This window comes from Pipistrellus kuhlii, unplaced genomic scaffold, assembly GCF_014108245.1.
Source record: "Pipistrellus kuhlii isolate mPipKuh1 unplaced genomic scaffold, mPipKuh1.p scaffold_m20_p_3, whole genome shotgun sequence".
Classification (NCBI taxonomy): Eukaryota; Metazoa; Chordata; class Mammalia; order Chiroptera; family Vespertilionidae; genus Pipistrellus; species Pipistrellus kuhlii.
This window is the reverse complement of record NW_023425529.1, coordinates 60,429,062-60,454,436: the sequence shown is the minus strand read 5'-3', so window position 1 is coordinate 60,454,436 and position 25,375 is coordinate 60,429,062. Positions and strand designations below refer to the sequence as shown.

The window sequence follows — 25,375 nt, the reverse complement described above, 5'->3', positions numbered from 1 at the left end:
TAAACACGTTTCCTTTAACACCGAAGGACTCCCCATAGCAATGCTTCTTAAAACTGGTTGACTCATGTACATCAATTCTATTAGTGTTATCACAATGCCAGCTCGCCTTTGTCCAGCTTGGGCTCTGTCAAGAAGAAATAAATGACATCTGAGCTAGCTCCTTAATCACTATGCTATCAAAACCCTTTATATACCACAGTATATGTAATATACTGCATATAAAATACGTTTGTATCTATCTTTTATCTAAAGGAAAAGGCTCTGCCAAGCCCTGAGCTTTGACCAGTCCCCATAGGTCACAAAGGCACGTCCCACCCACCCCTTTCTAAGGACCCACCTCCGAGGGCATGGCCTGATTCCACAGGCAGAGTCTGTGAACCAAGAGAAGTCTTCCTCTTTTTTTAATATTTTTTTTTTATTGATTTCAGAGAGGAAGGAAGAGGGAGAGATAGAAACATCAATGGTGAAGAGAATTAATAATCGACTGCCTTCTGCACACCCCACATTGGGAATCCAGCCCGAAATCTAGACATGTGTCCCTACTGGGACTTGAATCTGGTGACCTCCTGGTTCACAGGTCAATGCTCAACCCCTGAGCCATGCCATCTGGGTGGGGGCTCATCTTAACACTCACGACCACTGATCAGGGCCTGATGTGAAGAAGTGAACATGGCCATCAGCCTGCTGTCTTCGCAACCTGACGGGGAAACACTGGAAGGCAAGGTTAGAGAGTGACAGTGCTGAGGGTTTAGGGCACAGGAGGACGGGCTTGAGCCTGGACAAGCCATCAGCACACTGACATTGCAAGGGGGTAGAAGGTCACAGTAGTTTAAAAAGGGTCAAGAAGCTGTGTGGAAGAGAAGAGATGACAACGGAGAAGACACATGTGGAAAAGCATGTGCCAAGTAGTCCTGGTTTTCAGGACTAGAAACACAGTAGAGAAAGAATGAAAGATGCAGGGGGTTTGGTAGGAGGAAAGTAAGAGCCCCAGAGATCCAGGGAAATTAGGAATGAGTAAATAACTGGCCCAATCGGAGGTGTGACATGATATCCTCTCATTTTTGCCTTAAGCACCTGTGTGTCATATTTCCTGAAGGAAGAAGAAAGAGAGAGAGAGAGAGAGAGAGAGAGAGAGAGAGAGAGAGAGAGAGAGAGAGAGAGAGAGAAGAAAGGAGGGAGGGAGGGAAGAAGGGAGGGAGGGAGAAATAAAGGGAGAGAAAGAGGGAGGGAGGGAAGGAGGGGAAAAGGGAGGGAAAGAGGAGGATGGGAGGGAGGGAGGAAGATGGCAGGGAGGAGGATGGCAGGGAGGCAGGCAGAGAGACAGGGAAGGAAGGAAACACTGATACCTTGTATAACACATGTAATGTCCTAAATTCTCACCAAGGACAAACCTGCCCCACAGGACAGTTGAGTTTCTCACCTAGTCTCAACTAGAATAAGAAAGAATCTTTCCTGCCAGGGATGGATTTATATTTTGTCCTGATGACAAGATTTATGTAGCTGATCACATACCAGACAAAGTAAAGGCAGCACCATGATGGGCTGCAAGTTTTATTGGTGTGAGCAGAATACATAGAGGCCTAACGTTCACTGCATTTTTCTAGGCAAGGCCTGCAGTCAACACACTACATCATCGCCTGCCGCAGTACCCTGTCACGGCCATCTAATACCATGCCCGATGCTCGGTCCTCACCCCAGTCCTTAGGTTCTTCCATTTCCTCCCCACCCTGAGCCAGGATTGAGTCTGAAACTCTCCAGTTTCCAGGACGTTTCCCTTTCCACACAAAGCAAGCACATTTCTTTCCATTACAACTGCTCCCATGAGCACCTTTCGCCCTTCTTGCTGAATTCCCTACTTTCATTGGGGATGCTAGACATCGAGGGAGGTTACAGAAAACTCGAATCAAAAGCAAAATGAAAACACAGTTTCCGGACCCTGCAGCGTGGACAAAAGCGGCTCCTTTGTGGAGCTGCGAACACAATGGCGAAAATGCTGCCGCTGGCACAAGGCCCAGCAGTCTCGTTCTTTCACCGTCGTGCCCAGATGTCAGGCATCGGTGTTGGTATTGAACGCCCACAGAGTTGGTGAGTGTTTAAAACGGTTCATATCTACCTTCGGGAAAGCCACAGCGAAGGGAGGGTGGGTCTGTTTAACACAGCGTGTGCCTCTCTAACCAGCCAGCGACAAGTTGCAGAAAACAGTTACACGGGTACTTACTATTTATAACTCATGGCCACGTCCACAAAGTACTTTCTTCTCTGTCGATAGACGTTGTCCTTAAATCCCTTAAACAGAAGAGAGATGACATTATTTTACAGAGCGCCAAAAAAGTGAGCTGCAGAGGGCCTCAGAGACAATTGCTGTGGTGCTGACTGATGACTCAATTCACATGTAAATGTGTGTCCTTGCATAACATCTCCATGACACAGGCAGAAGCGAACTGTGCTTACCACAGTACAACCTCATTCAACCGGGACTTGCTCAATTGGGATGTGTGGGAATTCAGGCTAAAGTTTACCTTTCCACTAAGTGGGCAGGATGGCTTAGTTAAGCAAATTGATACTGTGGACTATATCTTTTGGTTTTCATTTGCATGTAATTGATCTTCATCATAAATTAATATTATCCTTTCCATTAAAACAGGTTCCTTTAACCTGATTATTCAGTAAGTTAACCTAAATTGAATTTCTTTGTGTAAATGGTCAATAAATGTTCATTTATTTAAAACTCATTCATTCACAATAATTATCAAATCCCCAAATTAGCATGAGTTAAAGAGGTTTTGCTGTATCTTAGGAGTATGGCCACACGATACAAAACCAATTTTAAGGGATTCATGCACAAGAGAGCGAGTCTGCTCCATTCCACCCTGAGTCCCCAGGAGTCTGATGAGTTTTTAGCAACTTCAAGACTTTTATTCATTGTCATAACACCTGGGAAATTAAACAGCCTGCCTGTCATTCTTCAATCAAGTGCAATCTTTCTGAGAGGACTTCTGGCTTTACTCAAAAATCTCTCCTCTTGTCACCAGGCTTTCCATTTTCTTTCTCTTCAGAGGGTGTTTCTTCAAAGTGCTGGGAGCCCAGAAGGGATTATTTCTATTTAACTTTCTATTGACGCAGCCCCAAAAGAGAGGCAAGAAGCAGCGGCCCCTCTGGGAAGGGAGGCCAGGCAAGAGGACAGGCTACTGAGATCTGACGTCTGAGAGGGGAGCTGCCACAGCCCACACAGGCCCCCACAGGCCCCCACGGGCCCACACGGGCCCACACGGGCCCCCACACACGGGCCCCCACGGGCCCACACGGGCCTACATGGGCCCACAGGCCCACACGGGCCCACACGGGCCCACACAAGCCCACACGGGCCCACACAGGCCACACAGCTCACATGGGCCCAGCCTCCCTCTGCTGCAACTTCTGCAAGGTTCAACAGTAACTCAAACTCATAGACAACTGTTGCATTCTCTCTCCTGGCTGAAGAATTGGCCTTCAAGCCAGAAACCTTCCCAGAACCCTGCTGGACAGAAACGGAGAGCTTCAATCGCCAACAGCCTTTCTCTCGGGGAAGCACAAGAGAGTTCCTGAAGGGAAGGGAGATGAGGGCCCTGAGATCACCCAGACATCCTGCAGCCATGAAGCTCCCTGCCCTGGAAGCTGGCACTTTCTTCCTTTCACTACCAACTGGGACTTTTTAAACTAGGGCTCATAGGCAGGTATGGGAAGCCTTAACATGAGTGAGTGTACACAAAATTCCGTGACCAGAGTTATCGCAGTCATGAAGGGGTCTGAGACCTAAAAAGACAACTCCTGCTGCAGAGGGGAGTGTGATCCTGCTAGACGCACATGTGTCAAACACAAGGCCCTCGGGCCAAATCCGTCCCGCCAGGCCTTGCAATGTGGCCCGCACCGCGCTGTCATCACTGCACTCCGCTGCGTTACCATCACAATGACAGTTTAAGACTGTTCAGTAAACCATTCGGCCCGCGATTTAGGCTGGATTTTAGATTTTGGCCCCTTCTCTGATTGAGTTCGACACCCCTATGCTAGAGAGTGCGAGTTTCAGCGCTCACTGGGAATGCCAGGCAACCTGGGCGGGAGAAACCGAAGAGACCCAAGCACCTTTGTTACTCAGAAAGAAAGCAGGCCAGGACAAAAGGAAGGGAGTCCTGTGAAAAGCACAGCATCTGTTCCCCAGTTCCTGCCAAACCGGACACCATGGTAACAGCATCATCATCTGCTGGGCCTCCTGAAGACTCTCAATGGTCTCTCCTCAGCGAACACCTGCACCTTTTCCAGGCATGCGGCGAGTGATTCACTCATCACGCCTCATTAGCCCAGGGTGGCGGTGATTACATGAACGTGTGGGCAACCCACAGCTTCCGGGACTGAATCCTGGGCCCCCAAAATAAAACGGGGATGCTGGCTACCCCGGGGATCAGAGACACAGCATTCCATCACTCGGGGCTGAGGCCAGGGGCAAGGGTACCAGCTAAAACACAGATACAGGACACATACAATATCTAAGGCACTCTTCTAAGAACCAATTATTCCTTGTTTACTTGAAATGAAATGTAAATGTGCAGCCTGTTCATACGTACGTGCTAAGTCTGTGAACCCTAGCACCCGGAAAGTAGCTGCTGGGCAACCCACCCTTCCTCTCCGTTTCAGCCAAGGGAAACTGAAGCCAGGCTGGCAGCCCGAAGAGCTCAGCTCACGGTACGCTGGCCCTCAAGGAGCTAGCCCACAAAGTCAGCCCTGTGGGAGTTCAGAGTCACCGGGGAGCTTTAAATACCGCGCAAACCCCCGGCGCATTACCAGGCGTTCTGATTGAAGCACCCTGAAATGAGGCCCTGGCTTGAGTCTATTTTTTAATTCCCTCAGATGATTTGAACGGAAAGCTAGGCTGAGAAGCACGAAGCTATTCATTCTCAGACATGAGCGCCATGAACAAGCACCTGGCAGGTGGACCCTAACCGGTCTAGATCCTTGCTACCCAGACTGTGGTCCCAACCCTCCGGCGGAAGCCTCAAATGCGAGCGCGCTGGAAGTGCTAGGACGCTCTCTAGAATCACGGGACCCCATCTGCATTTTGAGACGATATCCCCGGTGACGTGTTTGTCCATTAGCGTTTGGGAGGCCTTGGCCTAGAGAGATAGTTACCTAACCCTTCCCGGGGCGTCTCTGCGGCTGACTCTTCCATCCCCAGCCCCTTCTGAGCCGTCCCAGCTCTGGGGGGCTCATCCTCGTGCAGCGACCCTCTCGGAACCGGGATTCTTCTGAAGCACAAAAAGGCCTTGGACCACAATTCTGTCCTCATCAAACAATAGCATCAAGAACACCAACTTACCAATATCAGATTGTGCACAATGAACATTTGGTGTGCTTATAAAAGGAGCATGTATGGTTTTTAAAAAAATGAGTGAGGTAGGAGGCTGCTAACTACTTGCAATTATTTAAAGTGGCTCTAAAGAAAATAAGAAAAGGCATCATAAGGTGGGTGTAATTAGGGATAATGGAACAAAATTAAGCACAAGACAATGTACACTGCGTATTGAATACAATTTTTCTCAGCAAGGTCAGCAGTTCCTGTGGTTGTTCCATCAAAAGGACTGACCCCCCTTTTCTCCAAGTAAGTAATTTTCAAACTAGACTGAGGGGAGCATTTGGAGAGAGGTTACCAAGAAATCCTTTCCTGCCCAGGCATTGACCTGGATGATTTAATACGGCACTTCCATTCCTGGAATTGGGTATTTACTCGCCAAAATGCTTTCCGCTTATTTTATTAACTGTGCTTTTCAAATGCCCCTTTGAGGAAATAAGAATTTTATTTCCACTTTTACATAAGAAATTTGAGACACAGAGGTAGGGAGACTTGCCCAAGGTCATCCTACAAGTTAACAGCTGGTATCTGGGCAGTGATCTCACTGCTCACCTCTTAACTCTGTGCTAACCCTGAGTCCCCTGGAGGTGAGGGAGGGGAAGATGACACATGAATGATGGCTGAAGGCACTTTTGAGTGTTTTTCTAATGTTCAGGAGTCTTGCCTGTGAATTACTGTGAATTATCCTGAAACGTCAGGCTAAGATGGCAAATATGACACTCTGCGTCTGAGTGAATTCAACTTTTGGGGGGCGGGGGGAATGCAAATAATGCAATTGAATTAGATCTGTTTGACCATGTGTCTGAACGGTACGTTGTGGGTTAGTTTGAATTGGTCTGCAGTAACTCAAACTGGTTTGATTGGAAATCTTCCTCTTGTTGAAGTTGTCACTATTTTCTCAGACGTGAGTGTGGCCTTGTTACCACCAGCTCCTGCTGCACGTAGCCCACACAGGCCCGAAACCACACGAGAGCCTCTGAATGGGGTCCCACTCTCCGATTTCCAGACTTCCTCCCCTTAAGTAAAATGAATATCTATAAGCCATTACCCTCAGACCACAAACACTCTTGTAAGCATGACCGCTCTGCTTGGGTTTCGCCCTTTTATCTGCCTGTTTACAGACAAGGGGCACCGGGGGAAAACATGCCTGTAACGAATGAGGACATTGCTTACTTCTCCCAGGCTATTAACTGTACTTCATTCTGGCCATAAAGAAGTTCCCGGTCTCTTGTGTTAGATAAAAACGAATGTAAAGGGGGAGGGAGGGGATAATGGGAAATGCTTATCTACGTATCATATTTCTTTCGAGGTGGCCATTTTTATTGGCGTAGGGGAGAGACGGTGGTACATAGATTCCGGGCGGATGCAGAAAGAGATGTGTCTTCCATCACAGCCTTATTCTAATGCCCTCTGCCTTCCCATTGAGACTGAAGTCCACTCCATTGCTCTACTCCTAACTACCTCCAGTCAAGGAAAATAGCACGGAGAATTTTATGCTCTCACTGAGCCCCATAATGCCAAGTCCTCCCTCGTCTCCCCAAAGAGGGATCAATTTCAGTTCGTCATTCTTCCAACGGTCACCATCTGCAAGTATATTTCAGGCTGTCTAATTCTACAGAAATAATCTCCCAGGTTTAGAATCTCCGCCTCTGTCCAACCCTCTGAAAAATGAATGCTTTGTGGAAATGCCATCTTTCTAACCTGCTTCCAGCCAACACATATTTACAGGGAAGCTTTCTCATCTAAAAGTCTGCTCGCAGTTACAGGGAATAAATAATAAATTGCTCTACCACGTAGCATTGACAGCACAGAACATGGCACCATGCCTGGCACATGGATGGAACTTGGGGGAGCGCGTGTGGAACGGATTTTACTGGGCACTTACTGGATGGTCAGCATCGAGCTCAGAACCATACATGAGCACTCTGTGGGAGCACTTGTCCAATTCAGAGATCTTGCGCGGGAACCAGGGCACATCCTCCAGCTCTGTGGAAAACACAGTGCAGGATCAGAAATGTTAGCTCACAGATCATGTGTAACCCTTGACAACCTCTGTCAGATCGCAAAATCACCCAGCAAGCAAAAAACTGGCCTTGCCTTCTTCCTCTGTCCAAATGCTCTCCGGCGGATTCAGCGTCAGGATTGTAGTCTGAAATTTCAGCGACTGGATGAGCTCGTTGAACTCTGTTTTGCCACACTCGAAGTCCACAAAGATCTCCACCTCTGAGCTTCTTCGCCTGGATTTTCTGGACTCAATATGAACCATGTTGACATGTTTTTCCTGTGGGGGATGTAAGTGACACCTCGGAATCACCTCCAGGCATAAGGAAAGGAATGCCACCAGCTCCTCTCCTTCAACTCTTAAACAAGGCACCAACTGCAAAGGAAGGAAAGGCATTCTCCTTCCTCTTTGGTTAATGAAAATATGGAAATGTTTTCCTCCAATGTTTCTATTATTAGGAATAGAGACTGTAATCAGTTTTCCTGTCTCATTTAAAAAAAAAGGGGGGGGGGGGCCTAGCTGGCGTGACTCAGTGGTTGAAGGTCGACCTATGACCTGGGAGGTCACAGTTCAATTCCCGGTCAGGGTTGCAGGCTCTATCCCCAGTCTGAGGCATTCAGGAGGCAGCCAATCAATGATTCTCTCTCATCATTGATGTTCCTATCTCTCTCTCCCTCTCCCTCCTCTCTGAAATCAATAATAAAAAGGGGGACATTAATAGAAAGGGCCCTATAACATTACAAACATCAGCATTCCCCAGAGCAGTCCACATCCCACTGGTTATTTGGGGAGAGGGAAGGGGACTAAGTTATATAATCCCCAGATTTCTATTTATATTTTCATATGCTTCCAAGAAACATGACTAAAACTCAAAACCATCGTTTTATAATGGTATGAAGTTTCCACTGTAATTAAAGTTTAAAATTAAACTTTATAATGTTTAGAAATAAAATAATCTTTGGGGGGGAAAAAAAGTAAATAGTACAAGAGGCAGAAACGGAGGCGGTGTAATGAAAGGACTAAAGTTTGGCAAACATGGCCGAAGTGCAGCCCGTATGGCAGGGAAAGAAAAGGAAAAAAGGCACCGAGTGTGGATCTCTGGAGGCCAAGAGAAACCAAACCCCAAATAAACAAATACCCTAAATGGGGCCCCTTAGGAACTGTTATCTCAGAGACCTCCAGGCTAGCTTCATAGAGAATGTTTTGTTGAAATCACCACCCCGTGATGGATTTCAGGAGTAAAAGTCCCCTTACAATAAGGTGTGTGAGTGATGGCAGCAATTTAATTCTTGAACCTCAGGTTTAAATTTCCCCAGGGATGTAGTCTTCCTTTCCCCTGAGTTAACTGAAGACTTAAGTTCTCCTCTCCCCCCAACCCACCCCACATAAGCAGGCCCCTCCCCATGGCTCCAGATGGCACACTCTGATTATCAGCACGATTCCTGGCACGGTCCTGGGCGGTCCCAGAATGCTCAGCACAGGAGCAGGAGAGGTGGTTTCCAGTGCCAATCAAACAGTATCCTTCTCGGCGTAAAGAAACTAGTCCTGCGACTAGGAAACAAAATGTCATGGTTCTGTTTCGATTAACCTTTGCACTAATGCCACATTTTCTAAACTGGCCGACGATAAAGGTGAGACTAATACGAAGTTCAAAGTTCAAGAATTTTCCCGCAAATTGTGTCCCTTAATGTCCTCCGCTTGAAGCCAAGTAGGTATTTTCAGACGAGGGAACCGAGGTCCATGTGGGTTAAGGGGTTTAGCTGAGACCCCATGACTAGCTGATGGCCAAGTGAAAAGGCAGGGTTGCTAACTTCTTCTCCAGGGTTTTCTCCGCTGCACCCCGCTGTCTAATTGCATGGCCCTGCCGTTGGGCACTGTATGCAGACAGCGCTGGATGATACAATTATGTGTAAAATATTCCCCCAGATTTCCAATAAAACTGTTTATGGTGCCTGGTCCTTTCTCCAAGGTCAAAAGAGAACAAGGAAATATTTGCCAAATCGGGCTGCTAATTCCCCCTCTACAGTCATCAAAGAGCCATTATAATAATGCCTCCTATCTGTACACTTGACCAAGCCTTGTCACTCATATTATCTCATCACAGCAACCTTGTTAGGTAAGAAGAATTATTGCTATTTCCAAATTGAAGAAATTGAATGTAGGGAGCAGCTATGATTTAGCCAAGCTAGGAGAACACGGGTCTGAGTACTCTGATTGTAATTCCATCTGTTCACTGCACTAGGAGCCCCAGGCACCTCAAAGAGATCCGCACCCTATCTTATCTAATCAGCGGCAATTGCCTCCCCGCAAAACGCATCGGTAAAGGAGGGTGCCTTCTGAAGAGAAGAGGAACCATCGGGTATGCCCTGACAAGTAGGCAGTAGTTTTTCTCGATTTTTCTAACCTCATTCTCAACCAGACTCTTTCTTCAGTGTTTAAACCACCCATTTGGGCCTGAAGAGGAAAAAAAAAAAAAAAAAAAAAAAAAAGGCTACTGCATTTCCTTAAGCAAAAGAGGAAACTTAGATATAAGGAGAGTGACTCATCTTTACAAATGGCAAATTCATGAAACAAGGAGGCTTAGGGGAATACCAATTGCCTATACTCAGGTATCTCATTTTATGCAGTAACCGTGCTTCCAAGACATGGGCATGATTCAAATGTTAAATCAAATCGGGCTGCAGGCTCTTAATATTTAAAGAGATCCTGGCTCTTTTTGTGTTTGTATTTCCAGGTGTGAGGCTCACATTTTTTAAATCACTAACTGCTTCACCTGACAACAGTCTGCAGAATTACAGAGTAGGCTAACTCTGAACTCATAAAACATAGTTCCCACTTCTCTGCTCATCTCATTGGTTGGCAGACCAACTCCCCTTGTAAAGCCTGATGACGTTTGTTTTCTTTGAACCTTTCAACACATTATCCAGAAATGACTCAGTGGTGTTTTGTAACAGACGACAGGTTTGTAACCAGGCACACAGTCACTTTGTAAGGTATGTAATGATAGTGTGCATTCACCTGAAAGAGTTTCAGCGCTTTGACCAATCCACCAACTTCATTTTTCAAAGAGAATACAACCGCCGTCTTGCCACTTTCCGTAGCAGTTTCACTTTTGCTGCTTCCCTTGTTGCCTTTCTTATCATCATTTTTGCCAGAGTTTGCTTTATTTAGCTGTAAGAAGGTAGAAACACACACATACACACATATTAGTTAGGAGTTCTCTTTCACTCTATTTTTTCAGAGATCCTATTTATATGCTGGAAGCCCAGTAATCATATAAACTCAAGAAGGTGCTATGTCAGTTTATAAATTTGATCCTAAACGTTGGTCTAATTTACTCTTGGAAACTATTTTCCACTGCTCTAAAACATCATCCAGTGGTGGAAATTAAAGGGGGACCAGATTTGATTCACTTTAAGAGCAACAAACATCTGACAATCATAAAGTTAAAAAATCTCATCTATGAATAATACTTGCTTTTCTAAGTTTACTTCATAGCATAAAATTTGAACTGTTAGCCTAGTTGACTCATATGGAAACTATATTATTACTAAATACAACACAAAGGAGACCACATGTATATTTTTCACAATAATTTTAGTTTCAATTAAATCTTAAAAACAAAATATTCATTTCATTCTGAAATATGTCTAGACATGCACTGACATTGATAACCTCACTTTCTGAAGTTAGATCCAAATGATCAATGGGTATCTATCTACAGAAGTTCAGCATGAAGGTATGAACATGCATACCTTCATACAAGGTCATCTGTATCTAAAAAGTAGCTGTTAAAATTCAGCCACAAAGAAAAAAAAAAGGAAAAAAGAAAGAGAGAGAGAGAGAAAGCGCAAACTACCTAATCATTAGGCACAAAGAGTAGAATTTGAGAAACTAAAAAGATTAACACTTTAGCCATTCAAGAGACTATATATATATGACTATTAGTCCTTTTGACTAAAGATACAAATGGCAGCTTCCAGAAACTCGGGTCACATTGTCAGAAATGCAGAATAAAAAAGCTGGAAACTTTGACAAAGCAAACCTAGGGTATAGTCTTTTGTACATGCAAATGAGGAACTAGGTAAATAGAATTTTATCCTGACAAATAGGGATTCAATACAATCTCACCCATCTATTAGTTCCTCATGAAACTGAGGAAAGTATGTTAGACATAGGACCCAGTGGATAGTGATTTGCCACGTCTTCCTCTGATTTTCTACTGGCTTTATCTTCACGTGTTAGTATTGTCTCACAAGATTTGTATATCAGTATAAATATTTTATTACTTATGATTCGAAGGAGAAAATGTGTATGCAGATATTGGAGTTTAATAGTATGTTTAGTCATTAAAAGTTCAAATGTCATGGTACTCTCACCATCTGCCTCCTCCTCACCATGTAACACAGATATCTTACTTATTTAAGCAGCATAACTCTGAGTTTTCCTTCTAGCAATACATTATTATTTCAAAATTCCTCCATGGAATATCTCATCCAAATATTCATATTTAAATGTTAGAAAAATCTATGTTTAAGTTTTTTTGGTCTTATTTTTGCATATTGATTTAAATAGTTCTACACAACTTGCCCTGATTACTTTTCAACATTTTTAGCAGTAATAATATACCAGTTCAATACAACCCTTTGGCACAGAGTTGGAGCTACAATATTAAAACAAATTTTTCTTTGATACAGACTGAACTGTTATTATTGGTTGATAAAGTCTGATAGTACAATAATGAAATAACATTTAATATTTTTAATGAATAGAAATATGAATACATTTTTCTTTCAGTGTCTTTTTCTTATTAAATCCCATGACTATTACCTCAAATCAGAATCTAAAATCCTGCAAAATGTTACATTTTTATTCTCTTAATCTTTAAATGTGAAAACTATCTTAAATATTGAAACAAGTGATACATTGCTTTCATATTCCATCAATTAAACTGAATAAAATGGAGTACTGAGCAACACAGGAAACTGTTGAAAGGAATTCAATCTTTCTTTTATTCCAATAACCAAAACCCATAGAGTAAAGTAGAAAAGAATACTTCTGTGTTTGAAGGTCAGTTGTTGTAGATGGAATGGGGAATAGAAGAAGCAGTAATCTTGCAGAAACCCTGAAAGTCTATTTCATTTCTTCTCCCTGATCCTTCTCATAATAAATGGCCTTTCAAAATTCAACACACTTTCGGGGTGTGAATGTAGCACATTGGCCCATATAACCTTTCGCTGATGTTCAGGACCTTCTTTGCTTTCTACCTATACGTTCTGAGAAAAAGAAGTTCAGCATGTAACAGTCAGTACACTTGCTTTGCTTTATGGAAAGAGAAGGAAGCCTGGAGGCAGACAGGAGAGAGGGTACACAGATAGAGGAAGGAGATGAGGTGTGTGTGCTTACTCTACACCAGGTGTCCATATGACAATATGGCAGGATGAGACAATTGCTACCCTCTAAAATACGCTCTAGACTAGTTCCAGATACTCAGTACTCACTGTTAAGCTGCCAAGTGGCTGATGCTCTTCTGGCACCGCTGAATCCAGAGAAAGCCCTCTCCTTGCCCAGTATTTACTGGAAAACATCATCATTGCCGGCTGCATGGATCCCGATGTAATTTTCTTTCTCTGCAGCAGGGGGGACTAGAGGGGTGACAGCTAAGCTGTTGGAGATTTGGAAAGGAGCGTGAGAACAGCAGCCCGCTCGGGGCGCTGTCCAGAACCCTGGTGCTGAAGAGCAATGTGAATCCTCCCCTCCCACGGCTCCTTTATATGAGTGACTGGGGACTGATGGAAGGCCGATAAGAAAGAAACTCATTTCTGGCTGTTGATGGCCACAGTCAGATTACAGACCTGAAGCCTGGGGTTATCTGTGCTCATGATGCGATTTGTTTCATAGGTCGAGTAGCCGTTTGGATGTGGTGATGGAGAACAATGCATAATAGGGTGTTATTTGTAAAAGAAAATATCTGTCCCTGATGTTAGCTCTCATTTCTCAAACCCACTACTGGCAAGTTAACCTCAGTCTTTAGGTGACTATGAATTCAAAGATTTTGTGCTTTTTTTTTTTTTCAAAAGAAGGGCAATTTTTTAAGAAAAATCAGCACTGCTGAATCCCCATTTTATTTTACAATATATGAATAGCTTTTTCTGATCTGATGTGTGTGGACATGTGCACGTGTGATGGCTTTTATAAAGGCACTGCTTTGCAATTGTGTGATGATGCCGTTTTGTGGTAACAGTCAGGCAACTGTAAAGAAAATGTGAGGCTTTGATTTAGCCACACATACATAGATTAGTCATATGTTTGACTAACCAAATAGATATAGTTGACCCTCGAATCTTTCTCACAAACTGGGAAGGGAAGGAAATAAAATGCCCATTCAGTCATTCTTTTGATGCTATTGATGGTTAGTGATTTTTTTTTTCTTTATTGATTAAGGTATTACATATGGTTAGTGAATTTTTCCTCTTCACTTGTAACTAGATCAAATCCAACAATTCAATTTGAAGTGCATATCAATATACTTATTTAAACTTTGAAAAGTCATAAAATTCACCATGTCACAGGACACTATTGCCAACCTCTTGAGGGGTGGATGGAAGACTCTTGACCAAAGGCAGTTGTTTGACTGCAAAATTAACCAAAGCCTGGAGCTGACACTGCGTGTTAACATAAAAAAGAAGACTAAAAATTTCAAAACAGAAATAGATGGACTAATTTTAACTGAATTTTCATTGTTCCTGGAGTCTTGAGGGACAATCATTATTATTTTATCTAATTTTGGAAATATTATTTGACTTGCATTTTTTCTAAAAATCATTTCTGACCAGCTAAGAGGAAAGTCAAGTTTAAATATGTCGACTGGAATAATGGTAACATTAGCTAACATTCCTGAGTGCTTAGCATTTTATTTCTATTCTAAGCATATTTTTTAGGTAAAATAGAGATTCACCATCACAAAAGCACCTACAAGACAGAAACTATTATTTAGATTTTACATATGAAGAAACTAAGGCACAAAGAACATAGGTTTACACAATTAACGAGTAATTGAGACAGTATATAAATTCATGTGCTGTCTGGCTCCAAAATCCATGCTCTCAACTATTACATTATATAGCTTCTTAAATATTTCAAACAAGGAAAAACATCTTAACAAAAAAAAAAAAAAAACCTACCCTCAAGAAACCATACATAGATTATTTCAGCAAAACAGGGTTTGAGAAGATGTGCAATTCAACAAAAATTTGTTAGGCACTCACTTTGTGTTAGGCATTGAAACTGAATCCTAGGATGTAAGATGAATGAAATACAGTGCCTGCCTTCAAGAATATCACAGACTAGCTGGGAAAGCATACATGCAAATAAATGAGCAAAATATATTTATTTCATAGGAAGACATTAAAGAACAAGGGAGCCGGGACCGGTTTGGCTCAATGGATAGAGCGTCGGCTTGGGGACTGAAGGGCCCTGGGTTCGATTCCGGTCAAGGGCATGTACCTTGGTTGTGGGCATATCCCCAGTAGGGGGTGTGCAAGAGGCAGCTGATCAATGACTCTCATTGATGTTTCTAACTCTCTCTCTCCCTTCCTCTCTGTACAAAAATCAATAATATATATTTTTTAAAAAAAATAAATAAATAAAAAATAAAGAACAAGGGAAACAGTGCTTAATGCCACCTTAGGGGAGTCAGAAGAGACTTGTAGGAGGTGTGCCTGAGCTGAATATTTAATCTTTGATTTTGTGCCCGAGCCAGTTTGGCTCAATGAATAGAGTGTCAGCCTGCAGACTCAAGAGTCCCAAGTTAGATTCTGGTCAAGGGCACGTGCCTGGGTTGCAGGCTCGGTCCAACTTGCAGAAGACAGCCAATAAATGATTCCCTCTCATATTGATGTTTCTATCTCTCTCTTCCTCTCCCTCTCTGAAATCAATAAAAATATATTTAAAAAAATAAAAATGAGTTTTTGTTGTCAGAAGGGCATGGAAAATGGTCAGAGACATATTTCATCTACAGAAAATAATATAAGAAAATACAGGGGTCTTAGCAGCTTGGGCAGCCGGAGAAGTGGCAGTGGCCAGGCAGCCCAGGTTTGAGAAGTCACTAGGTGCACTGTGGCCCTCAGGCACCCAGCACATGCCCTCCCCTCTGCTACAATGCCCTCGAGGAAGGTCAGCTCTGCCAAAGGGTCGGCCAAGGAGGAGCCCCAGAGGAGGTGGGTGAGGTGGTCAGCCAAACGTGCTCCTGCAAAAGTGGAAACACAGCCAAAAAAGGTGGCAGGAAAAGATAAATCTGCAAACAAAGGGAAAGCAGGCAGGAGTGACTGAGTAGGAACCTAAAAGGAGATCTACCTGTGGATAACAGAGAAACTAAATATGAGGAGAGTTCAGCCTCAAATGAAGCAGGAGAAACCAAGTGTGATTAATGTCATAGGCCATGTCTTATCAGTGGTCCCTGTCTCCCTTCTTGTATAATCCAGAAGAATATTTTTATCAATTATTTTATAAATGCAAAATTCATTTTTAAGGGGGAAATTTTATCTCATCCTATTTTTTAAAGTGTAAATGCTTTTTTTTTTTTTTTTAAGAGGTGAAATCATTTTCTGGTTGTTTATTTTTTGCTACAACCAGAAAATAGTTGAACATGGGAGGCTTTGATTGTCTTGGGGGTCAGCTTAACATTCCATAGATGGGGGCAGTTCTATATCCTACACTACAAAGCATACTAAATGGCAATTTAGAGCCAATCGTGCATTTGCTATGTCTTGAACATTTTTAAATTATTTCTAGTCACATGTTTTGGATAGAATGGTTTCCTAAAGAAAACCACTTCTTGATCTTGGTTCTCCCTTCCAGAATTTTGTGCATTTTTGATGTGGTAGTCATTTTCCTAGTAACTTAGTTAATGTGCTGCAAAAGATTGAAAATGTGATCATGTAGTATATACGATATTAAATTGGTGGGGCTTTGATGTAACAGCATATCAACATTTAAAGATATTGGTACTTGATACTCTATTAAGGAAAATTAGCCTCAAAAATTTTAAGCTGGAAAGTCACTGGAGAAACTGTTTAGAAATGAATAGCTCAGGTGACTTTACAATTTTGGTCCATATGTTAAGAATTGTATACAAAATGAAATGTCTGTGTTATGATCCTCAAAACAGACAATAAAATCTCAATTATTAAAAACAAAAAAGAAAATATGGAGAGCACAGTTTTTGCTCAACGATGGTAGAGAATGGTTGCAGGCGTCTTCAAACTACGGCCCGCGGGCCACATGCGGCCCGCAGAGGAGTCTGATCCAGCCCGCCAGGTTTTTTGGGCAGTGAGCGCAGCCGAGGTGTTACAGTGGGAATTAGTAGTTCATATAGTCCGGCCCTCCAGCTCTCTGAGGGACCGTGATCTGGCCCCCACTTTAAAAAGTTTGAGGACCCCTGGTAGAGGCAGGGTGTCCAGTGAGAGATAAAGCTGAAGAGGAAAACAGGGTCCATATCCTGATAAACCTTGAATGGCATCAGTGGGCTTTGCACTCACCTCGCCTTTTAAGTGAAAAAGAATGATTGAAAGGGTTTTCTGCAAGCCCTAACCGGTTTGGCTCAGTGGATAGAGTGTCGGACAGCAGACTCAAGGGTCCCAGGTTTGATACTGGTCAAGGGCATGTACCTTGGTTGTGGGCACATCCCTAGTAAGGAGTGTGCAAGAGGCAGCTGACTCGATGTTTCTAACTCTCTATCCCCTCCTTTCTTCTCTGTAAAAAGTCAATAAAATATATTTTTTTTTTAAGAAAGAAAGGGTTTTCTGCAAGACAACAGTATAACCATATTGGTATTTTTTAAAAGCAGCAGCCTGGAGGAGGACTACAAGACTGAAAGGCATAAACCATTTAGGGCCTGAAGTAGTCCAGCCAGGAGAAAATGGCCTGGCCACGTGTTTAGAAAAGCCATCTATTTAGACTCCAGCCAGGTAATGGGATTAAATGTCCACTGACTGACTAATAGTCACTATAATTTTCCATGCTACTATTGTACAAATGCTCAATGTAGGCATGCCTTATGATTATTTTAATTTTTATGATTATTTGCTATATTGACCAAGAAATTGACTTGAGAATGATCAGACTTCATTTATAAGCAAAATATGGTATCTAACACTCCTAGTGTTCTCATTGTCTTTATAACAACTTTCATAAAGGGAGATTGATAAAAGGCCAGCATATTTAAGCCCAATTTGAAAGAGTATAAAAAGGATAATGATGTGTTTTGGGATCGGTAAGCCAGAAGCTCAGATGAAACCAGAATACACAGTTCAGATCTGAAATCAAAATTACCTCCGTCAACAGGAAACAAACCAAATGGTGGCCCAAGGCTGTTTCTGTAGGATAGCATGTTAGGGGAAGAAAAACAAACCACAGAGCTTTAGATTAAAAAAGATGGCCTGTGGCAGTATCTATTTGGTTGCCTTCAGATAATAATGATAGCATTTGTTAAGGCTTAATCATGCCAGGCATCCCATATTAAACATTTTATATATACTCCACTTAGTCCTCACAACTAGTGTAGTATTATTCCCACCTACAAATAAGAAACCAGGGGCTCAGAGAATGGTTATGATCACAAAACTAAGAAGCAACTTAGTCAAATCCATGACTAGCTGACTCCATAACCTGTGTCCTTACTCAAACAGTTTATCCCTTCTGTTTCACTTTTGTAAGTACAGTGTACATTTTCTGGAATGAACAATTCCATCAATTCGACTGAATTCCCCTCTCCCCACCCCCGACATCTGACCCTTGGAACTCACAAACTCTCCTTCTATGCCAAGAACAGAAAGCATAAAGTGATCCAAGCATCCACACTCCACCTTTAGCCGCCTCAAACTCCTTGAGGAAACAATTTTTTAAAATTATTTTTAGTTCAGAAATCTCACCTCTTGTTACTGGTTACTGTTACTATTACCAGTTACCATTACTATTTATTTACCCAGAAGTACCACGTTTTGTTACCAGCCCAAAGTCTATGTGCCTGGGGCTTCAAAGGAACCTCAGAATTTGGAACAAGGCAAGGCTTATTGATCAAGAAGGCACTAACCATGAAGCTGAGAGCCCTAGTAGTTCCTAAAATACATCTTAAGAAAGTACAGGGGCCTTAGCCAGTTTTGCTCAGTGGATAGAGCATCTGCCTATGGACTGAAGAGTCCTGGGTTCAATTCCAGTCAAGGGCACATGCCTGGGTTGCGGGCTCAATCCCCAATAGGGGGTGTGCAGGAGGCAGCCGATCAATGTTTCTCTGTCATCAATAATGTTTCTATCTCTCTCTCCCTCTCCTTTCCTCTCTAAAATCATTAAAGATATATTGGGGAGGGGAGGGAGGGAGGAGAAGGAAAGTTCATGTCCAGAGGGGAAATGGAGGAGCTGTCTTTTAAAACCTCATGCTCCAAGCAGAATTCCTCTAGTGACTAGCTGGTCTAAAGCAAAAGCTATTAGCCTGAAGGCAGTGGGAACAAAGCAGGCCTGAATAAAGCACTTCACTCTGCTACACTATCAGCATAACTCATATTATGTATGTTTACATAGGTATGGAGCTCTACATTGTCACCAAGAAACTTTGAGGCAGTGATGGTAGGTAAATGAGGAGAAAAAGTATGCAAAGCTTCTTTAAGATTTTAAAAAGTTTAACAAAGGATATAAAAAAAAAATTAACCTATGGTGATGCTCTCAGATGATGTGAGAGTCTTATTATAAATTTAAAAAAGAGACTAAGAGGGATCCCCCTAGACCATGGTCTTTCATGGATTCATTCCACACTGTGAACTATTAAATGAATTACCCGCATGCAAAAGATTGAAACTGGGCCACTATCTTACAAAATACACAAAAATAAACCCAAAAGAATTAGACTTGGACATAAATGCTCACAACTATCTGAACCCTCTCACAGAATAAACTTTCATTCTTGTAAATTTTCCTTTTTATTCTATTTCCAAACTACTGAGTTGAAGATAAGAAAAACTCAGCAATCCAGACGTGTGAAAAATATTACAAAATCAAGTTTAGAGAGTAACCATAAGAAATTTCTGTGGTAAAGAATTTTTTTTTTTTTTTTTATTTTTTTTTTTTTTTTTAAGGAGAGGGTAGGTAGGTTCTCAAATCTAGAATGATTCAGCTATAGTCCTGTTAGGATCACACAAATGAATTAGGAAAAAGGATTCTGCTGAAGGTGAATAATGGCTCCAGGATTCTGCCATCTAATTCAAACCTCTGGACCTCAGTTGATGCATTCTTAAAATATATATATAATAGTGGTTGTTGTTTTTTGGGGGGGAGAGGGGGTTTCCTATTGATCTCAGATCCGGGCATATGCCCTGACAAGGAATTGAACCATGATCTCCTGTTTCATAGATTAAAGCTCAACCACTGAGCCATGCCAGCCAGGCAGTGGATGCATTCTTATTCCTTAAATTTCCTCCCTAAAATGTGCCTCCAGCAGGACTAACCCACCCATCCCGTAAGTTATATTATAGTTTATGAATCTAGGGTTTCTTTTGTTACCCTCTCAGGTATAAGATGTCAATGAGAGGGTTTCTTTTCCTCCCTAATTTCACCAATTGAAACTTCAGCACCTCATACTGTACTGAAGCGGTTAAAGGCCAGCTTAGAAAACACTATTAGCCAATAGGATGTGAAAGAAGCTGGGTGTCTCCTCCTTCGGAAAGTCCAGGAGCTTGTATACAGAATTCTTAAAAGCTCTGTAAATCAAAAGAGAATATCTGCCTCAAAGTTATCCAGAAATTGAATTTAAGCGGAGCAGTTTAATAAAAAATAAGTTTTCTAACTTGCTTTCTTGACACCTTGACATGTGCACAAGAACAACATAGCTTGAATTTTATCATTTGGGGGGAGAAAGGTGATGAGGCTATAGGACCATTGATCTGTTTTAATAGCATTACTTCTATTGAGTACAAAAAGTACCATTTCACTCAGAAAACTGAACAGTTTGTCTTTATATCCTCTCTTTGGATTACATACTATTAACTACTGACTTTCTAGCCCACAAATACTCCTTTTGGCACATTTAGTACCTGATTCAGCTAACAAAAAGCACGTGGCCCAAGTTTTCTTTGGGTGCAGCCTGCACACTATGTCCAACACTGACAACCACTTGCAGTGTAACTGCTGAGCGCTCAGAAGGACGTCAGTGGTTTCTAGAGCAAATTGCTTTGCAAAGTGAGCCTGCGACTCACCACAGAAGACATTCTAGTCCCTTGTACAACCAAGCCAGACTTCTAAAGCAATGTAAGCACAGCCCTATTTGTGTTTTTATAGCAATCCACAACCCATTGGGTCGTATATCTCCAGTAAGACTAGTGTGGTATCACAGCAAAAGCCTATCCCTGAGGTTAATAAGTATTTTTAATTAAAAAAAAAAAACTGAACCAGATCTGGACTTCTCATTGATCATAGCTAAGCTGATTAAAATTGGTCTTTTCATTCCGTCTCCTTTTACAAAGAGAGATGTGTGAGGAGCAGTATACTACTATATAGATATTTGAGGAAGAGGAGTGTAGGTAATAGCTGAACTACTGCATCCTAATTCTAACTTTAGGGACTTAACTACATAATGCAAATATGGTATTTCTGATTCCTGGCAGTTCTTAACAAAGGATCTTAATTATAATTTTTTTACAGTGAGTTCATACAGTGTAATTTTCCATGGGCTGTAAGAGTGCTTTGGGTAGCCAAAAAGTTACAGAAGTCAGTCCAGTCTAACCCGACTCTACCTCTGCATCTAAAGGCAACACAACAGTTTTTCTCCAAGACAAGATGGTCAGCCTGAAAAATAAGTCTAATAACAAAACAGCATGAAAAACAATCTGCAAAAAACTACAACTAAAAATCCCCATATTATAAGAACCCAACGGGAGAACAGGCCGAATACACTGCATCATTCAAATAGCAGTGTATTCACATTTAAAGCACAGATATGTAGTACCATGTAATGACATTAGGTACTGACAAAAACCTTTCAGAATCACTTAATGTTTAGAAGAGACCTTGAAAATTCATCTTCACAATGTGAAAAGGGGAAATCTACATAAAACAACAGGTTAAGATGGCTAATATCACTTTTTGCTAAAAACCAGAACTAGGGCAAATTCACCTTAGAAAATCAAGGAACTACTTTTTAAATACATTGGGACTTGACTACCTGACCACAGTCAAAACACTAACCTACAAAATACAATACATAATGTGGGCTCAGGGGTCACTTAGATACCTGTTAAAATGCAGATTCCCTGACATGCCAAAGATTCTGATTCCATTGACCTTAAGTAGAGCATGGGCATGAATTTTGATAATACAAAACAAGGGTTTGGAAATAAACATGCTGAAGGTATTTTAATTAATGGGGGTTTAGCACATAAAATTATTAGCATCTGTCATGTTATTCTCACATTACTTATAACACTGGTTCTCAACTGTTGGGAAAACCATAGAACCTTTTAAGAAATTATGTGGCTGAAACTGGTTTGGCTCAGTGGATAGAGCATTGGCCTGTGGACTGAAGGGTCCCAGGTTTGAATCCGGTCAAGAGCATGTACATTGGTTGCCAGCACATCCCCGGTAGGGTGTGTGCAGGAGGCAGCTGGTCGATGTTTCTCTCTCATCGATGTTTCTAGCTTTCTATCCCTCTTCCTTCCTCTCTGTAAAAAACTCAATAAAATATATTTTTAAAAAAATTGTGTGGCCTTTCCCCAAAAATATGCATGCACACACACAAGACTTCACATCTGATAACATTTCCTGGAAACCCCAAGTACAGGAATCCAAGCTAGAATAATAGCCTTACCTTGTTACATAGTTGCAAGAGGATCAGGTGAAATTCTAGGTTCTTCAATAAATATTTTGGGTTACTTTATATAAACTATCTTTAATAATGGTCATAATTACATGAGTTTTCCATAAAAAAGTTAGTTGGTATCCATTAAAACCCTTGGAAAAGTCAGGTTCAGCAAAAATGACTACCGTATTTTTCGGACCATAAGACGCACTTTTTTCCCCCAGAAGTGGGGGGAAAAAGTCCCTGTGTCTTGTGGTCCAAATATAGCCTACACATATACTTTAAAAAAAAGTTTTTTTACTTGCCCGGCTCTGTGTGGTCTCTGTGTGCTTGCCCGGCTCTAAAATGGTTCTAAATGCTGCTGTTTACTTTACAGGGTTGATTACATGTGTGTATGATTGTGATGTTGGGTTTTAATGCACATAAAATATTTTAGGACACTATTTGTTTCAGAATCTTTTTTTCTTCATTTCCCTTCTCTAAAAACTGGTGCGTCTTATGGTCCGGTGCGTCTTATGGTCCGAAAAATACGGTATCTATCCCAAAAGAATATTTTCCTTACTCAAAAAAACTTCAGTCATCACCAAGGCTGAAGTTTCTAATGTACAGAGATAAAGAATCCTAGACACATAAATCAATCAAATTAGAGGTGTTCTTAAATGCAAAAAGGTTTCCCATAGACATATCAGAAGTAAAGAGACTTTTTAAAATTAGACATTACCTGAATTTTAACAACTTTAATTACATAATACAGCATATATTTTACATGTTGTCAAGGTATGAACAGAGCATCTTGTTAAAAGTAAAAAACAAATCTTTAAAAAGTGAGACTAAAAATATATCTGAACTTTTTCAGCAATCTCAATACTGTAGTTGAAGTTTACAAAATATTTGCTAACTGGATTTTGTGAACCCTAATTAAGATTTTATCGAGCAATTGCGACAACAAAAGCAAAAAGAAACAAATGGGACTACAACAAACTAAAAAGCTTTGCACAGTGAAAGAAACCATCAACAAAAAAGAAAGGTAACCCACCAAATGGGAGAAAATATTTGCAAATGACGTATGAGGGCTTAACATCCAAAAAATAGGTGTTCCCCAAAAATGTGTATACATTTCAAATAATTAATTTCATTATATTTCTTTTCAGATTTAACCCACTGAAATAATTGTCCAGTGTGTATACATTTTGGGGGGAACACTCTATATATAGAGAACTCATACTAGTCAACATCAAAAGAAAACAAACAAAAAATACAACAGCTCTAACCAGTTTGGTTCACTGGATAGAATGTTGGCCTGCAGACCAAAAGGTCCTGGGTTCAATTCCAGTTAAGGGCACATACCGCAGTTGTAGGCTCCTCCCTGGACTAGGCCTGGTTGGGGCTCATGCAGGAGGCAACCAATTGATGTTTCTCTCACATCAATATTTCTCTTTCCCTCTCTTCCACTTTAAAAAATCAACAAAAAAATATCCTCAGGTGACAATTTAAAAAAGTAATAAAATATACAACAAACAGGGATTTAAAAAATGGACAGAGTATGTGAATAGACACTTTTCCAAAGAAGACATACAGATGGCCAATGGACACATAAAAAGATGCTGGACATTACTAATCATTAGGGAAATACAAATCAAAACCAAAATAAGGTATCACCTAATACCTGTCATATTCACTATTATCTAAAATACAACAATAATTGATGGCAAGGATGTGGAGAAAAGGGAACCTTCATGCACTGTTGGTGGGATAGCAAATTGGTACAGCCATTATGAAATAGAGTATAGAGATTCCTCAAAAACTGAAAAATAGATCTATCATATGACTCAACAATTCCACTTATGGGTATCTAACTAAAAATAGTAACACTAGTTCAAGAAGATATATGCACCCCTATGTTCACTGTTCACTGCTGCATTATTTGCAATAACTATCAATACAATATGGAAACAAATAATCACAAACGAATAAATGTGTGTATGTGTGTCAGTGAACGAAATTTGTGTACAGAAGGGTGGGTGTCCCTCAGCCCAGCCTGCACCCTCTCCAATATGGGACCCCTTGAGGGATGTCCAACTGCCGGTAGGATCGGGCCTAAACAGGCAGTCAGACATCCCTCTCACAATCCAGGACTGCTGGCTCCCAAATGCTTGCCTGCCTGCCTTCCTGGTTGCCCCTAACCGCTTCTGCCTGCCAGTCTGATCACTCCTTAACCACTGCTCTGCCAGCCTGATTGATGCCTAACTGCTCCCCTGCAGGCCTGGTCACCCCTAACTGCCCTCCCCTGCAGGCCTGGTCCCCCCCAACTGCTCTCCCCCTTCAGGCCTGGGTTCCCCAACACCCTGCCCTTCTTTACAGGTCCAGTTGCCCCCAACTTCCCTCCTCTGCCGCCTGGTCACCCATAACTGCTCTCTCTTGCAGACCTGGCTCCTCCCAACTGCCCTCCCGTGTTGGCAATCTTGTGGTGGCCATATTGTGTCCACATGGGGTCAGTCATCTTTGACCACATGGGGCAGCCATCTTGTGTTGGAATGACGGTCAATTTGCATATTATTGTATTAGGAGAATTAGATAGGATAAAGGCCTGGTGCACAGGTGGGAGCCAGCTGGTTTGTCCTGAAGAGTCTCCCGGATTAGGGTGGGGGTTTCCTTGGGGCGTTGGGCAGCCTGGGCAAGGGGCCTGTGGTGGTTTGCAGGCCGGCCATGCCTCCCAGCAACCCAAGTGGAGGCCATGGGATCTGGGATTTATCTATCTTCTATAATTGAAACTTTGTAGCCTTAAGCAGAGCCCAAGGCAGGCCAGGGCTGCAAAAACTTGGCTTCCTCCATCCCCAGGGGAAACTCAAGCCTCCTGCTCTCTCCAGCTCTGTGGCTGCCATTTTTGTTGGGATTTATCTTATATAATTGAAACTTTGTAGCCTTAAGTGGAAGCCAACGCAGGCTAGGGCGAGCGGAAACCTTGGCATCCTCCACTGCTAGAGAAACCCAAGCCTCCTGCTTTTTCTGTGGCTGCAGCCATCTTGATTTAATTTGCATACTCACTCCTGATTGGCTGGTGGGCATGGCTTGTGGGTGTAGCAGAGATAGTCAATTTGCATGTTATTCTTTTATTAGATAGGATACACACACACACACTCTCTAGCATACA

The 25,375-nt window shown here is 42.0% G+C and overlaps 1 protein-coding gene and 1 pseudogene across 1 annotated transcript in view; one reads left to right on the top strand and one right to left on the bottom strand.

The window, feature by feature from the left end:
• The window catches only part of TPH2 (tryptophan hydroxylase 2), a 98,405-nt gene extending 85,068 nt beyond the window's left edge, over positions 1-13,337 (bottom strand). The window contains exons 1-5 of the mRNA XM_036458379.2: positions 12,884-13,337; positions 10,401-10,553; positions 7,478-7,661; positions 7,266-7,366; positions 2,219-2,286 (exon numbers count right to left, since the gene is read on the bottom strand). Of these exons, the coding sequence (XP_036314272.1) occupies positions 2,219-2,286; positions 7,266-7,366; positions 7,478-7,661; positions 10,401-10,553; positions 12,884-12,988 (611 nt within the window). The 5' untranslated portion in view covers positions 12,989-13,337. The remainder of the gene's footprint in view (positions 1-2,218; positions 2,287-7,265; positions 7,367-7,477; positions 7,662-10,400; positions 10,554-12,883) is intronic.
• Positions 13,338-15,542: 2,205 nt separating this feature from the next.
• On the top strand, positions 15,543-15,811 carry LOC118729514 (annotated as a pseudogene).
• The last annotated feature ends 9,564 nt before the right edge of the window (positions 15,812-25,375 follow it).